The 16853-nt window shown below is 32.7% G+C and overlaps 2 protein-coding genes and 1 non-coding gene across 3 annotated transcripts, besides 11 other annotated features; 2 read left to right on the top strand and 1 right to left on the bottom strand.

Annotated features, from left to right (window-relative positions):
• Positions 1–3294: 3294 nt before the first annotated feature.
• Positions 3295–3767: a mobile genetic element.
• Positions 3768–3780: 13 nt separating this feature from the next.
• Positions 3781–3960: a mobile genetic element.
• A 1113-nt stretch (positions 3961–5073) lies between these two features.
• Positions 5074–7320: a mobile genetic element.
• Positions 7293–7320: a terminal%2Cinverted (terminal inverted repeat of MuDR-2_TvMULE3 transposon ID:TVAGG3_0198150).
• A 90-nt stretch (positions 7321–7410) lies between these two features.
• Positions 7411–7439: a mobile genetic element.
• Positions 7411–7439: a terminal%2Cinverted (terminal inverted repeat of ISTv1 transposon ID:TVAGG3_0198140).
• Positions 7440–7544: 105 nt separating this feature from the next.
• Positions 7545–8383: a mobile genetic element.
• Positions 7545–8383: a terminal%2Cinverted (terminal inverted repeat of Banshee-A1 transposon ID:TVAGG3_0198130).
• An 817-nt stretch (positions 8384–9200) lies between these two features.
• On the top strand, positions 9201–11152 carry TVAGG3_0198120 (Family of unknown function (DUF5690) family; the record flags this gene model as incomplete). Its single annotated transcript, XM_001307356.1, has 1 exon — positions 9329–10789. One exon carries the CDS (start codon positions 9329–9331, stop codon positions 10787–10789), a length of 1461 nt encoding a protein of 486 aa, XP_001307357.1.
• A 634-nt stretch (positions 11153–11786) lies between these two features.
• TVAGG3_0198110 lies at positions 11787–11858 on the top strand. Its single transcript has one exon. It is a non-coding gene; the product is annotated as a tRNA-Gly (tRNA).
• A 1324-nt stretch (positions 11859–13182) lies between these two features.
• Positions 13183–13211: a terminal%2Cinverted (terminal inverted repeat of MuDR-4N1_TV transposon ID:TVAGG3_0198100).
• Positions 13183–13834: a mobile genetic element.
• Positions 13801–13834: a terminal%2Cinverted (terminal inverted repeat of MuDR-4N1_TV transposon ID:TVAGG3_0198100).
• Positions 13835–13908: 74 nt separating this feature from the next.
• Positions 13909–14892, bottom strand: TVAGG3_0198090 (protein serine/threonine kinase protein; the record flags this gene model as incomplete). The annotated part of the gene is made up of 1 exon (XM_001307357.1): positions 13909–14892. The coding sequence occupies one exon, from the start codon at positions 14890–14892 to the stop codon at positions 13909–13911; it is 984 nt and encodes a 327-aa protein (XP_001307358.1).
• Positions 14893–16853: the final 1961 nt, after the last annotated feature.

The following is a 16853-nucleotide window of genomic DNA, read 5'->3' as shown; positions in this document are numbered from 1 at the left end:
CAACAATTGAACAACCGTGGAGGCATGATGATGCAAGGTGGAATGGTGATGCCAGGTGGCATGGTTGTACCAGGCAATTTTGTGGTTAGGAACTTTTTCATGTGAAATTATAAAATTTATATGTTTATATTGTAATTAAAGTAAAATTTCATTAATTATAGAATAAAAGGCAGCAAATAATATAGTAACTTAAAGAGAGATATCTTGTCACTTCATTCTGTGTGAAAATTGCTGAATTCTTTCGTAATAGATAAAAAGTATATGGTATTATTCATATTAAGTTCCTAAGAAATGATATACTTTGTTTTATAAAGCCTTAGCCCTTCTGTCTTCAGTTCTTTAAAGATATTCTTGTTTTTAAGTGAATTTTTGAAATGGCTGACTAATATTGGATTCCTTTTCTAACGCATACTTATTTATTGTAAAGGAAACGCCATAAAGATCGTATCAACAAACTGGAGAGTTACATCATTATCTGTGGTAAAGGATTTGAGATATCTTTCTAAATACGTATTGCATTTATTTTTGCATCCCAAGCCAAAAATCAAGTAATAGGCTCTTCTGGCCAGGAGGAATATTTCAAAATCATTATGAATTACAATTAACGCGCAAATATAATTTTAGGAAGCTTTTGTTGCATTAGTATTATTTTATTTTTATTCAAAAATAACAATATATTAAAATTAAAGAAAACTTTGTTTTAAGAATTGAAAATTTTAAATAAAAAAGGAATGTTAGTAATGCTAATTTATTTGATTCCGGGGGACCCCCGGTTATCAAATATATTTATTAGAACGGAAAATCTCTCACATTTCGAAAAAATCGAAACTGCAAGGATCTCCGATTCTCGATATGATAATTTATTTGATTCCGGGGGACACCCCGGTTATCAAATATATTTATTAGAACGGAAAATCTCTCACATTTCGAAAAAACCGAAACTGCAAGGATCTCCGATTCTCGATATGATAATTTATTTGATTCCGGGGGACACCCCGGTTATCAAATATATTTATTAGAACGGAAAATCTCTCACATTTCGAAAAAACCGAAACTGCAAGGATCTCCGATTCTCGATATGATAATTTATTTGATTCCGGGGGACACCCCGGTTATCAAATATATTTATTAGAACGGAAAATCTCTCACATTTCGAAAAAACCGAAACTGCAAGGATCTCCGATTCTCGATATGATAATTTATTTGATTCCGGGGGACACCCCGGTTATCAAATATATTTATTAGAACGGAAAATCTCTCACATTTCGAAAAAACCGAAACTGCAAGGATCTCCGATTCTCGATATGATAATTTATTTGATTCCGGGGGACACCCCGGTTATCAAATATATTTATTAGAACGGAAAATCTCTCACATTTCGAAAAAACCGAAACTGCAAGGATCTCCGAATCTCGATATGATAATTTATTTGATTCCGGGGGACACCCCGGTTATCAAATATATTTATTAGAACGGAAAATCTCTCACATTTCGAAAAAACCGAAACTGCAAGGATCTCCGATTCTCGATATGATAATTTATTTGATTCCGGGGGACACCCCGGTTATCAAATATATTTATTAGAACGGAAAATCTCTCACATTTCGAAAAAACCGAAACTGCAAGGATCTCCGATTCTCGATATGATAATTTATTTGATTCCGGGGGACACCCCGGTTATCAAATATATTTATTAGAACGGAAAATCTCTCACATTTCGAAAAAACCGAAACTGCAAGGATCTCCGATTCTCGATATGATAATTTATTTGATTCCGGGGGACACCCCGGTTATCAAATATATTTATTAGAACGGAAAATCTCTCACATTTCGAAAAAACCGAAACTGCAAGGATCTCCGATTCTCGATATGATAATTTATTTGATTCCGGGGGACACCCCGGTTATCAAATATATTTATTAGAACGGAAAATCTCTCACATTTCGAAAAAACCGAAACTGCAAGGATCTCCGATTCTCGATATGATAATTTATTTGATTCCGGGGGACACCCCGGTTATCAAATATATTTATTAGAACGGAAAATCTCTCACATTTCGAAAAAACCGAAACTGCAAGGATCTCCGATTCTCGATATGATAATTTATTTGATTCCGGGGGACACCCCGGTTATCAAATATATTTATTAGAACGGAAAATCTCTCACATTTCGAAAAAACCGAAACTGCAAGGATCTCCGATTCTCGATATGATAATTTATTTGATTCCGGGGGACACCCCGGTTATCAAATATATTTATTAGAACGGAAAATCTCTCACATTTCGAAAAAACCGAAACTGCAAGGATCTCCGATTCTCGATATGATAATTTATTTGATTCCGGGGGACACCCCGGTTATCAAATATATTTATTAGAACGGAAAATCTCTCACATTTCGAAAAAACCGAAACTGCAAGGATCTCCGATTCTCGATATGATAATTTATTTGATTCCGGGGGACACCCCGGTTATCAAATATATTTATTAGAACGGAAAATCTCTCACATTTCGAAAAAACCGAAACTGCAAGGATCTCCGATTCTCGATATGATAATTTATTTGATTCCGGGGGACACCCCGGTTATCAAATATATTTATTAGAACGGAAAATCTCTCACATTTCGAAAAAACCGAAACTGCAAGGATCTCCGATTCTCGATATGATAATTTATTTGATTCCGGGGGACACCCCGGTTATCAAATATATTTATTAGATGGAAAATATCTCACTTTTCGAAATTTTTTTAACAAAAATATGGCATTCTTAAATTATAGTTACATGTTATTTCACAATCATTATCATTAAAAAATTCAATTATTCAAGTTGTTTTGTCCCGACGGTTTTTACGGTTATAAAAATGGTTGCGAACTCAATCCATCAGCAAAATGTCGGTTGGGGTGCCCTTCTTGGCCTCCTGAGTACTCACCAAGATACCCCCAGCTCCCGCAAAACACCTCCCTTAGGTGAGCATTAACTGATGACATGAGTTAACAATTCTACAAAATCATCAAGCATGAAGGTTTATGATTTATAAATCAAAATCTCAGAAACTGCTTGACTTTGCAAGTTGCTGTCTTTACCGGTTACTCTGCTGCAATCTCTTTTCTGATTGCAGGCAGAGTTCTGCATCCTGAGGACTTTGCCTTGCAGATATGCTTGTAATCACTACGTGAGCAACTTAGTGTTGCAAGTTGCTGTCTTTACCGGTTAGCTTTTTTTGAAGTTTCTTCGCATCTTATATAAGCTCTAGATCAATATTTATCATCAGAATTTGCATCTCATAAAGCACGATATTAATCAAATAGGCAAATTTCATTCGGAGTCTCTCATTAAATGAGAAACTCCGAATGAGATTTGCTCTAAGGTAATGTACTTGTTATGCTTGGCCTAGAAGCAAGGAGGAAACATGTATATGGTTTGTTTATACTGAAGTTATCTGGAATTCTCTCAATTGAGGATTCAAATCCAGATAACAGCAGTATAAGTTAATATTGTTGTGCACCTCAGGTTGTTTATAGGCCCGAGAACGAGAAAAGAATTTATGGTGTGAATTGGCTCGATATATACCTACGCTCTGTAAAAAATACGTTATATTTTCTTTCATATGAGAAAAATGTTTTTTTTTTTATAATAGTATGTGCTTTGTTACTTCATAAATTGTCTATTTTTCTTATTAAAACCTATTTTTTCCGTGTGATTCGGAATCTACGCATTCAAAAAATGCGTTTTCCGCTCTCAGAACGCGAAAATACGAACTACATGACGAGATAATTGAGATTTTATCTGGATTTGAATCCTCAATTGAGAGAATTCCAGATAACTTCAGTATAAACAAACCATATACATGTTTCCTCCTTGCTTCTAGGCCAAGCATAACAAGTACATTACCTTAGAGCAAATCTCATTCGGAGTTTCTCATTTAATGAGAGACTCCGAATGAAATTTGCCTATTTGATTAATATCGTGCTTTATGAGATGCAAATTCTGATGATAAATATTGATCTAGAGCTTATATAAGATGCGAAGAAACTTCAAAAAAAGCTAACCGGTAAAGACAGCAACTTGCAACACTAAGTTGCTCACGTAGTGATTACAAGCATATCTGCAAGGCAAAGTCCTCAGGATGCAGAACTCTGCCTGCAATCAGAAAAGAGATTGCAGCAGAGTAACCGGTAAAGACAGCAACTTGCAAAGTCAAGCAGTTTCTGAGATTTTGATTTATAAATCATAAACCTTCATGCTTGATGATTTTGTAGAATTGTTAACTCATGTCATCAGTTAATGCTCACCTAAGGGAGGTGTTTTGCGGGAGCTGGGGTATCTTGGTGAGTACTCAGGAGGCCAAGAAGGGCACCCCAACCGACATTTTGCTGATGGATTGAGTTCGCAACCATTTTTATAACCGTAAAAACCGTCGGGACAAAACAACTTGAATAATTGAATTTTTTAATGATAATGATTGTGAAATAACATGTAACTATAATTTAAGAATGCCATATTTTTGTTAAAAAAATTTCGAAAAGTGAGATATTTTCCATCCTAATAAATATATTTGATAACCGGGGTGTCCCCCGGAATCAAATAAATTATCATATCGAGAATCGGAGATCCTTGCAGTTTCGGTTTTTTCGAAATGTGAGAGATTTTCCGTTCTAATAAATATATTTGATAACCGGGGTGTCCCCCGGAATCAAATAAATTATCATATCGAGAATCGGAGATCCTTGCAGTTTCGGTTTTTTCGAAATGTGAGAGATTTTCCGTTCTAATAAATATATTTGATAACCGGGGTGTCCCCCGGAATCAAATAAATTATCATATCGAGAATCGGAGATCCTTGCAGTTTCGGTTTTTTCGAAATGTGAGAGATTTTCCGTTCTAATAAATATATTTGATAACCGGGGTGTCCCCGGAATCAAATAAATTATCATATCGAGAATCGGAGATCCTTGCAGTTTCGGTTTTTTCGAAATGTGAGAGATTTTCCGTTCTAATAAATATATTTGATAACCGGGGTGTCCCCCGGAATCAAATAAATTATCATATCGAGAATCGGAGATCCTTGCAGTTTCGGTTTTTCATGAATTTGAGAGATCATATCATTATCAGAGTAAATAAAACCAATTTGTCTGGAAAATCAGTATCTTCACCTTGAATGTCAAAATAAATAAGGTCATCATGTTGATCTTCCCATTGATTAACATAGTTTTGTAAGATTGAAATTGATTTAAAGATATGTCTGGTAAAGATCTCATAAGATCTTTTTGTTGTAAATAATATTTCAATTGATTGATTGCAGTTTGTTTCATAGTCATGTGAATACAAGTATGATCTTTAGGTATTTCAAGCGTTTTGTTGACTTCTTGTGTTGCATTAAGTGGACTTCCGTGATTCATGAGAAATTTTTTAATCCAAGCACGGTAAGTACCACTTGTAGGTGTATTTTTATGTTGTGGTGGTGGTCCTGAGTGAATATGAGTTAAGTTTGCAGATTTAAAAATGTAATTGTCGAATTTTTTAATAAATTTAAAGCCTGCTGGGCAGCCTTCGTATTCGCATCGGTGGTAGATTAATACTCCTGTTCCAATTGATAGTTTTTGTGGGTCTTTGACAAATCTTATGTTACCATGCAGCTCTGCAGCTATAACAAAACGAGAATATTCTAAATATCCTATGGCTTGATCAACCTCGCATGGAGGATCGGGTGGAGGATGTTGCATTGAGCAGCAAAAAGGAAAAATAAAATTGAAAACTCACATTGAAAAAATAACGGTTTAATAGAAAATATTTTTTCTTCTGAAAAAGAATTATCTTTGAGTATCTAAATTGGGATAAAGGATATAGAATAGATAACTAGTACTTAATATATGATACATGTACACGAAATGGAAGAATGTGTACTAAAAGAAAGAGAAATTTTAGCTTAATATTTTACATACGAATCAATTATCTTTGGTTAAAAGTTAGAATTGTTGGCTATGATGTACTGATTCATGATCAGTACATCATAGCCAACAATTCCTTATACAAAATTCAAAAACTTGGGTGCAATCAGTTCTGATTGCACCCAAGTTTTTGAACTTTCTTGAGGGAATTAAAGGGTGAGAGATTTATAGTCTATCTATATATCTCCCACCCTCTAATTCCCTCCCTGACAGCGGGAAACTTTGTCTGAATGTTAAACTATTCAGACAAAGTTTCCCACTGTTTGCGAAGGAATTGTTGGCTATGATGTACTGATTCATGATCAGTACATCATAGCCAACAATTCCTTATATAAAGTTCAAAAACTTGGGTGCAATCAGTTCTGATTGCACCCAAGTTTTTGAACTTTCCTGAGGGAATGGAAGAGTAAGAGGTATACATTATGAATATATACCTCTTACCCTTCCATTCCCTCTCTGACAGCGGGAAACTTTGTCTGAATGTTAAACTATTCAGACAAAGTTTCCCGCTGTCAGCGAAAGAATTGTTCCATCTGGTGCATAGAGTGTGAATCTATGCACCAAATGGAGCAAGTCCCTCGCGAAATTGCCCAAACTTGCGTCGCATTTCAAAGATTGTGACCCAAATTTTGGCGATTTCTAGTAGAGATGGAGTATTTTGAGTCACTGACCTATATGCAGTGGCTCAAAGGGCTCCATCTCTACTTTGAAGCAAGGAAACTTTCCTCGAAATTTTGATAATTTGAAGAAAGTTTTCAAGTAATTAACAAAGGATTACTCGCTATGAGGTAAAAATTCTAGATTTTCACCTCATAGCGAGAGCTTCCCTTTCATTGCTTGAAAACTTTCCCCAGCTTCAAAATTGTGGAAAGGGCTGTAAAGTCGACTCCGATACCAGCAGGTACCAGAGTATTTAAAGAGAAGCCCTCGTACGAGTTTCTATGAAGACCTTCTCATTCAAGAAGATCTTAATAGAAAATCGTACGAGGGCATTGGAAACTCGCGTCTGGTACATGTTGGTACCAGAGTGTTTGAGATTTGAAGACTCTGGTACTAACATGTACCAGAATTTATGATGAATTTAAGATGGACCATTATAAAATGGTAGCGGTTTGTTTCAAAAAAAAATTAGATGAGATTTGCATAGATATAGATTATAGGATTTATACATATGAAAAATAATATATAAAAATATAATTTTGAGATAATTATGTAAATAATATTTTAAATATTTGAATTTGAGGTATAATTTTATAGTAAAATATATTATAAAGAGTATTTATATAAATATTGTAAAATAATATAAGTAATAAAAATTGAGACCCCTCCCTGTTTTTGATGTTTTGTCACTTTTTCGGTAATTCTTATTGTTTCTATTTAAAAGAATTTTGGAAAAAACAGAATATGGATAATGATATTATTTTAGATACACAATCGATATACTGAAGAATAATCCGGTAAAATGATGATATAAAATTAGATTATTTTACAAGTAGCTAAAAGAATAAAACTATAATATAAAATAAATGAAGTTTAATGAAACAATAAAGGTTAAATAAATAATAAAGATTTTTATTTTATATCAGTATTGAGAAGAAGTAACAGCTAACACTTGGTAGACAACTTCTTTATGTCTAGAAAATTCTATCTTGCCTTTTATTTTTTTCTCGCTGTGAAACGTATTCGGTCATTTTTTTAAAAAATAATTTTTTGTTAGAGATAAGAGCTAAAACTCGGTAAACAACTTCTTTATGTCTAGAAAATTCTATCTTGCCTTTTATTTTTCTCTCGCTGTGAAACGTATTCGGTCATTTTTTTAAAAATTAATTTTTTGTTAGAGATAAGAGCTAAAACTTTGCAGACAACTTCCCCATGTCTAGCAAATTTAACATTCGTCTCCCATTTTTATATATTTGGTTTAGAATGTTCGAAAATGCGTAATATGGTCATTAATATTAATTGAAAAGAACCTTGAATTAATTCAATCTGATCTCACAAAATATTGTAAATTACAAATTTTGTAGTTTGAATAGATAATTAGTATTAAACTCAAATAACTAGTTTATTTTTGAATAAAAATTATTTGTATTTATTCAATTTTGTGAATTTTCCTTCAAAAATCAAGTTTAAATATCATATTTGCCATATTATTATAAATACAATGAAACATATTCGAAATTGAAAAGAATGACTTTTTCTGTTCTTTCAATCATTCAATTTGAATTTTTCAATATTGGATTTCTCATTAGATAGCTATTAAAAACAACAAGCAATTTAACTTACATTCAAATTTATTTGTGTTATATTCAATCTTCTCAAAACTTATAATTTTCGGCTATAGCATGATTATATGCTATATAATATAATAAACCTATAATAGTATCATTCTTTCAATTATTTGAACAGAAAACCGAAAAAATCTATTTTCGGTCTATAACACTTGAATAGATAAATAAATATGAATATTAATACAAGCTGGTCGAAATAGAGTATCAATATTAGTTCCGATCATTAATTTGAATGAAATTTTGAAATGACACTTTTGAGAAAATCTACGGTTCAATATATTTGTGCATTAAAAATACTCGACTTAAAGCATTAGATTCAATTTTTAAAATTCGTATTGTTATTTTGCCAAAAAAAATTTATGAATATAAATTCGATTTTTTATATACCTGCTTGTATGTAAAATATCATACATAAATTACACAATAAATGATCGCATGATAAATTTTTCACAGAATTCTGAAATTGAGTTTATGGATTAATGATATATTCTTATTTTATTCATTTTGGATTAGATTAATTTCAAACCCAGCAAAGTTCACACAATTAAATTAACACAAAAATTGAACTCCTATTTTTAATTACAACATTGAAGAAAAAGAATTCATTCATTGTCCGTAAGCCTAAATTTTAAATTCGTAATGCTTGGTCAATTGACCTATTTAATGGATTACGATTTTCAAAGACATTGAATTTTTGATAACTTTTTCACAAATTCCAATCTTAAATTTATCAGAATTTTCCCTCTTTATTTTGCATTATAGCCTGACTCTATTGGTTTTACTCAATATTTAATCTCATTGAAAAATTGAAGTTAAGCGGATTCAATCTTCGCCGAAAAACAAATAGTTCTATTGCATCCAATAAGCTAATTTCAACATTCTTTTGTAGTAATTCTTTCAAATTTTTATTCAAAAAATCGGTACTTAAAATTTTAATAACTATTAATAAGCAACATATGATAATTCCTTTTAGTCAGTTCTTCAATTTCAATTTCAGAAGGCCCACTCAATTTTGAATATAAAACTGGCCATCAATACCATCGTTTTTCTGACAGGGATGAATTCTGAGAGACTTCAAAAAATTCATTTTTCGAATGTGCCCTTTAGCAATTCCATCCTTCTTATTATCATCAGAGGATAGCTGCTTAAAGAAGAAAGCTCACGCATTCATCCTTAAGTCCAAAATTGCTACAACATTACTCGGAGGTATCTGCGGCTTTTGCATTTACTTCTCCATGTATGGTTTCAGAAAAGTATTCTCTGCAGTAGAATACGCAGATGCTCCAAAGGTTTTCAAGCTCGAGTTCAAGATTGCTGCAATCTTATTACAATTATTCGGATACATGTTATCAAAATTTGCCGGTATTGTCCTTGTCTCCGGCCTTGATCCAAGAAAGCGTCCATTCATTCTTGTCACATTCATTCTCATTGCTGAACTCGCCCTCGTCGGTTTCGCCGTAATCCCTCGTCCATACAATGTTATTTGCATGTTCTTCAATGGCCTTCCATTGGGTGTCTATTGGGGTATTGTCTTCTCATATCTCGAAGGCCGTCGTACAACAGAAGCATTAGCATGTGCTATGTGCTTTGCTTTCATTGTTGCTCCAAGTGCTGTCAAATTAGTTGGCCTCCAACTTGTGAAACTTGGCGTTTCAGAATTCTGGATGGCTGCCGCAGCAGGTGCAATCTTCCTCCCAATCATTTTCCTCTTTATCTTCCTTATCGAGTTACTTCCTCCACCAGATGAAGACGATAAAAAGCACAGAACAGAGAGAATCCCAATGACAAACGCCGACAGAATCGCCTTCTTGAAGCTCTTCTGGCCTGGTATCATTTGCATGACACTCTTTGCCCTCACATGCACATCATTCAGAGATTACAGAGATGATTTTGCCAGAGAACTCTTCAAGGAAATGGAAATCCACGACTTCTCAAAGTACTCTCATACTGAGATCATTGTTGGCTTCTGTGTCATTACTCCAATTGGTCTTATGATGCTTATCAAGAGCAACTTCATTGCCTTCCTCGGTTATCATGTTGCCATCATCATTATTGATGTTGCTTTTGGCATCACAACTTACCTCTACCACCATGGAAAGTTCGATCCATTTTTCTGGATGGTCATGGCAGGAATTGCTGTCTACATTGGATACGTTCCATATAATGCTATGATCTTCGACAGAATGGTTGCCACATTCAGAATCAAGTCCAACTGCGGCTTCCTTGTTTATGTTACAGATGCTTGCGGTTACGCTGGTAGCGCAATCATGCTTCTCTTGAAGAACTTCGGTGGAACATTCAACTACCTCGAGTTCTTCAAGATCTTCGCTTATGTCATGGCATTCACAGGTGTTTCTATCCACATTATTTCTGCCATCTACTATGCAATCAGATATAAGCAGTTGGATATTAAGAAGAAGGAAGAAGAAGAAATTAATAAGCTCGACAACTCTTCTCTGGATGAAAAGGCTGATAGCTCATTATCAGTCTCCACCCAATCAACAGTTTCAAATGTTGAGGAGAGTGATGCTACTACAGTTCTCGAGGAATTGTAACTTTCGGATCTCTGTTGTTTATTTATATTTTGTAGTTTCAGTAACTTTGATATTGTTAGTGATACTTTTATTATAATGGAATGTATTATACTAAAAATTATTAAGCGTTCCATGCGTTAATAATGGAATAAATAAAAATTCAGTGTCGATATTAAAGATCTGACACTTTGTCATAACTTTGTCAACCAATTCCCTTGTGTAAAGGTAATTCTTCTGACAAAAATGGCTCTCAACAAAAACTGGAGTCGCAACACACGCACACTCCCACGCTCTCACGCACACAAGGATCACTGCACCTAAAACTTGTTACATTCAGGAAGTTGCGACACACAAATTTAAACCTTGGACTAAACTCAACTTGTCTGGCTTTCGTACCAGTTAAACTTGGATCCGGTCCCCGAAAAATGAATCATTAGAACAAAAACTTTCATTCCAAGAATTGCTCATCGCAAAAACTCACAACCTTTTCCAAAATTTGTGATTACAATTCTTTAGTAACATCATCAATAGAGGCTCACTCGCACAATGATTGGCTATATGGTAGTCTATAATGTACGCAGTGCTTTGGTTCAAGCATTAATTTGTACTTATTACTATTTGACATTCAATAAGATTTGCGATTCTCGCCGATCGACATCAAGAGATACTAACTTGTCAGGATGGAATATGGTTTCCTTCATGATGAGTCATATCTTATTAATAATTTTTAATTTATATTATATTTGAAAAATTTAGAGAGATTAATAGTACACCAGTCATATATGGTCTAGGTGTTTGTGATATTATGAGTCTGTAAGGTTCTATTACTGAATCGATCAAATGACATCAATTACAATTGGAATTAAGCTTTTTGAAGAGGATATTTGAGTTAGAATTTTCAAAATATCTTTATCATGAAAATCTACAAAGCCGAGATTATGAGCCAATGAAAATTTTATAAGAATTGAAATGATGATATTCCTATCATAAGATCTTCAATTTGCAAATTTAATGTAAAGCACTGCTAGTGTAGTGGTTATCATGAGAGCCTTCCAAGCTTTTGATCCGGGTTCGATTCCCGGGCAGTGCAATACTTTTTCTTTTTGATTAATCAGATTTATTTTTTAGGAGTTTTGAATATCCGGAGCCATTATAATCTATTTTACAGTAAACTGATAATTACGACAAGGAAAAGATAGAAAATATTGATTAATTAATGAAATTTTAAATTATTATTCTTTCAAATTATCTGTCACAACTTTTTGATTGATCTTTCTAAATGTTTTCATAATGATTAATTAAAAATGTAACAATATCATTTTGTCTCATGTATTCTTGTATTTGATGGATATAGAACAGTTTCCACATGAAAAGATCTCAATTTCCCATTAAGTTCATATGTCAAGCATAAACATTACAAAAAAGCTTGAATAAGATGTCCCAAAAAAAATAAAAAAAAAAGGAAAAAAAATCATTTTTGGAAAAGATAACTTCTAAGCAATGAATAGCCTTGGAAACTATATGGGAATCAGGTATTGCATAGACAAATGCATTGCCGATACCTGTTCAGCGTTGGAAAGATTCTAATGCTATTTTTCTTCGTCAAATTGTGTCGAAAACAATTTTCGAACTTTTCTTATTTTTCTCGTATAAATTCATCTAGTAGAAGAGCATAAATAAAGATCTCTTAAAAGAAGTGTTTGCTAGATTGTGTTGATATATATCGACTGTGAGATTCTATTTTAAAAATCATTCTAATTATTTGAACCGTGATAATACTTATTTGAAATTGATTAACCTCAGCCCAAAGGAAATGAATTATTGTGAAGAGAAATTTGAATTTCTGAATAATGATTAACATAATACATGCTGATATCAATTTTTATATATGCTATTTTTGCATTTTTATGTAATCATTGGATCTTAACTTTAAAAATGAGATGAATTAACTTTTGATGAGAGTAGGTGCCAAAAGTGCTTACTCTTAAACAACCGTCGGATTTCCGGGTGAAATCGTGACACACTTTCGTCTTTCGTAGGCAGTGGTGGTTGTTACAAAAGGTAACTTCGAATGTAGCGTGAAATCTGCAAAAAAAATTCTGAAATTTGAATGGAGAACACAAAAATTGAATAGTTTACGTCAATAAAAAAGAGAAAAATGAAGCCAATGTGTCTCGAACCTAGGACTTAGAGCAGCAATCCCACTGTTTATAACATTACACTACCTGCATCTCTCATATCAGTGAATGAGATCAACTATATGATAACTTTTTCCCCATTATATTCTTGTGGAAAAGTGACAAATAGCAACTTTGACCCTCTCTCCTTTTGATGATTTGGAATGAAAAATTAATGTTCCCGAAAATCATATTAAGATAAATATAAAAATTATTTCGATAATAAAAGGTTATGGAGAGTGCGGGACAAATTTGCCAAGTGTCACTTTTCAATAACCTTAAATTACGCTTTTCTCATTTTTTTAAAAAATAACCTTAAATTATATTTGAAGAAATTATGTCTATGATATATGTTTTATGCTAGAATCTTGGAGTTTTCATGCACTACACAAGAGCTCCAAGGTTCCAAGAGTGAATGCTCAATAGCAATTATAGAGATGTACCTTTTCAAAATGACTTTTACTGATTAAATTTAATCAATAGAAGACATTTTGAAAAGGTACCTCTACAATTAGATATACAAGAGATTCAAAGCTTCATTTCAGATAGATTTGAAACTTTGAAACTCTTGGTAGATTTTGAGTGAATGCTGACAATCATCTTTGAGAAGGTTTTCTTAAAGAAAACCTTCTCAAAGAGGTTTCTCAGGAGCCCTGAGGCTCCCTTTCGTAATGATTGGGAGCCTTGGGGCTCCTGAGACGAAGAATGGCTTCGCCGAATCTTTGATCAGCAGAGGCCAAATGAAAAGGCCTCTGCTGATGGATTCTCAGGAGCCCTGAGGCTCCCTTTCGTAATGATTGGGAGCCTTGGGGCTCCTGCAGCAGAGTATCACTCCGCTCCATTAATTTTCTTTAAAAAAAGTGCCGTGTGGTAAATTTGTCCTGTTCCCGGTTATGGAAAGAAAAAATAGATGAAATCAGAGTTAATTAAGTAAAACCATATTAACCTTTATTAAAAACAAAATTAAATAACAAATTGATCATTATCTACTGCTTCTTCATTGTCATTACTCGAAACTAAGAGAGAAGATGATGACAATCTTGGTGCACTACTTCTTTTATTGAGTTTTGTTGAACGACTCATTACAATTGTCTTCAAAACAATATCACTTGTTGATTTGTTTGGAGATATGTACTTTGACTGACATAATCGCAAGAATTTCACAACATCATTCATCATCCATCTATCAGCAGGTTTTAAAAGTAGTGTTTTCATGATAATTGTTTGAGCAAATTTTGTAACTGTTTTTGGAATCTGGTATGTGCATCCAAGAATGCACCTCTTAAGGTCTTTTGAGTTGATACCATAAAATGGCAAATTTCCTGTTGCCAAATAATATAATGTGATTCCAAAACTCCAAACATCGCTCAAAAATGGATTGTACTTGTATTTACTGATTTTCTCTGGAGCCATGAAGGCGAGGGAGCCCATATAATCAGACATCACGTATTTTTGGATGGAAGCGAAGCCAAAGTCAGCAATTTTGAGTTTGTTGAACTCGTCAAGTAACAGGTTCGCTGGCTTGATATCATGGTTAGCAATTCCCATTGAATGGCAGTATGATAAACCATAGGCAAATTCTAAAGTGTAATTAAAAAGATCGCTTTCCTTCAGAGGCCCTTTCTTTTGGATTAGTTTGTCAATGGATCCACCGCTGCAATATTCCAAAATAATAAATAGCATGTTTCTCTCAATGAAATTATTATAAATCTTGATTACGTTTGGATGAATGCATTCTACAAGGGCATTAACTTCGTTATAATAGGATCTCTTGACGGTTATTGCATGATCATTGTCATTTGGTACTTCAATAACTTTGCAAATAAACTGACGTTTATACTTTTCATCAACAACTAAGTAGCAGGTGGAGAAAGCTCCAGCTCCAACTTTTTGAACCACTGAATAACCATAATTAATTAATATTGATTGTACAACTTGATTATCCATCTATTATCTATACAAGTTTTGAGACTAAACTGAAAAATTCAATAAGATCAAATTTTAATATGTTATTGTTAACTAATATCTGAATAGGAAATTTTATTGGTGGTCGAAATGAATTTTTTCAGATAAGAAAAAAAAAGCAAATAATAGAGTGGTTGATGTACATTAGAATCATATACTAATTCCGATGCTTTCAATTGTAGGTTGATATTTTACGAATATGAATGGGTGTCTCAATTTTTTGAGAACTGATATAGAAAAATTATTTATATTTCTAGAAGATGTATTAGTATTAATATGTTATGTAAAAATATTTCATTTCTGCGTAAATTAAAATCTGTGTATTCAAATTTTCGGCATTATTTACCGTCAATTGTTATCATTATTACTAATTAATTGTATTTATATTATATCAAAAATCATGTTTTGATTGAAAATTAACTCTAAAGTGAAGGAATTAAAAAATCAATGGTCTTAGATTTAGCAAATTACATTTGCTGTAATCTCCATTCACATATAGATGCCACATATGCAAAATCAGGCATCAAAATGTGAAGAATTAATTATTTTTCACGATAAGCACAATTTGAAAAAATCAGATCATTGGAAAACTTAACCCATCACTGGTTTGTACTACTTTTTTAGTTAAATTTATATGTGGATTCATTTATTTTCATGATGAAAATGTTCGCCAATTTCAACGATTGTATAGAAGTTTGGTTTATTTAAATTGCAATCAATAAGAAATAAAATATTGACTCATTAGAAGTATATCTCTCCAGGTGATTCAACAGTTCAAAAAGAAAAAGAGCAAAATGATTGAGAGAAAATCAAGGGATTTAACTGTGAAAGAATTTGCTTTCTTACATTTACTATAGTTTAAAGCAATGCGCTTCGGATCATTTTACAATTAATCTGAGTGTTTATATAATATTAGAGTGGCCCTTTATATTGTTTCTGCTTTTCCTGATGCTCTACCTTATACCCTTCTTCATTCTTTTGGTATAATTGTAGTATCGCATGCAATTTTGATAGGATAAATGTAACATTTTAGTTTATTTGCCTTCTTTTTCATTTTTCATATCAAATATCTGAGATATAGTGAATAAGATATATTTCAGATGAATTGAGAAAGTACTGTAAATTAGAGCAATAAGGATTATTGTGATCTGAAATTACAGATTAAAAGAGTCTGGAGTTTTCATATTGGATGCATAATATAAATATATTTGCATTGGTATATTAATGCAAACTGTAAAAGGAAAGCACAATGGACTGACGATATATGCAATGATGCATGATAAAATTGAAGAAATTGCAGTAGCCATTAAATTTGGTTTGCGTCTAATACCCATAATTTGGTATATATGGCCGAACACGAAGATTGTAAATACCATCCCCATCGAGCAAAAGAAGCCAACAAGAGCATCCATAACTAAAATAGGAGATATCTCATCTCTAACAAGGAAAGCAGTTAAATAAAAAACGACAACCATGCATCCATAAACGATGACAGATATCTTAGGTGAAATACGTGAAGCCATTATGAGTTTTGTTGAAGTAAAATCTTATTCCCTGATACTGGTAAGCTGTTCGATGCTATCAAATCTATGGAGTAGCTCATATTTATAATGGTTAGATTTTTTTACTCATGCATAAATACAATTATTTGTATGTTAGCACATCATTTTGAACTATGTTGTATTATTTTATCTGAGAAACAAGTTTATTGGGGGACCATTTTTTGATTTTGAAAAATTCTTATTGTCGTTATTGTTATACTAGCTACCAAAAATTATTTGAAATCCATTTTAATTCCGAATTTATGTATTTGTTTGTTCGCACAAAAATGAAAAATGGTTTGAAAGTGGTAATATGATGTCCGATAATAGTTTAATGTGTTAATTGTTAAAATATGGAAAAAAGGAAACTCTCAAGATGAACAATTTGTTTTATAAAAGCCT

This window comes from Trichomonas vaginalis, chromosome IV (genome assembly GCF_026262505.1).
Source record: "Trichomonas vaginalis G3 chromosome IV, whole genome shotgun sequence".
Classification (NCBI taxonomy): Eukaryota; Parabasalia; order Trichomonadida; family Trichomonadidae; genus Trichomonas; species Trichomonas vaginalis.
This window is presented reverse-complemented; position numbering and strand designations above follow the sequence as displayed.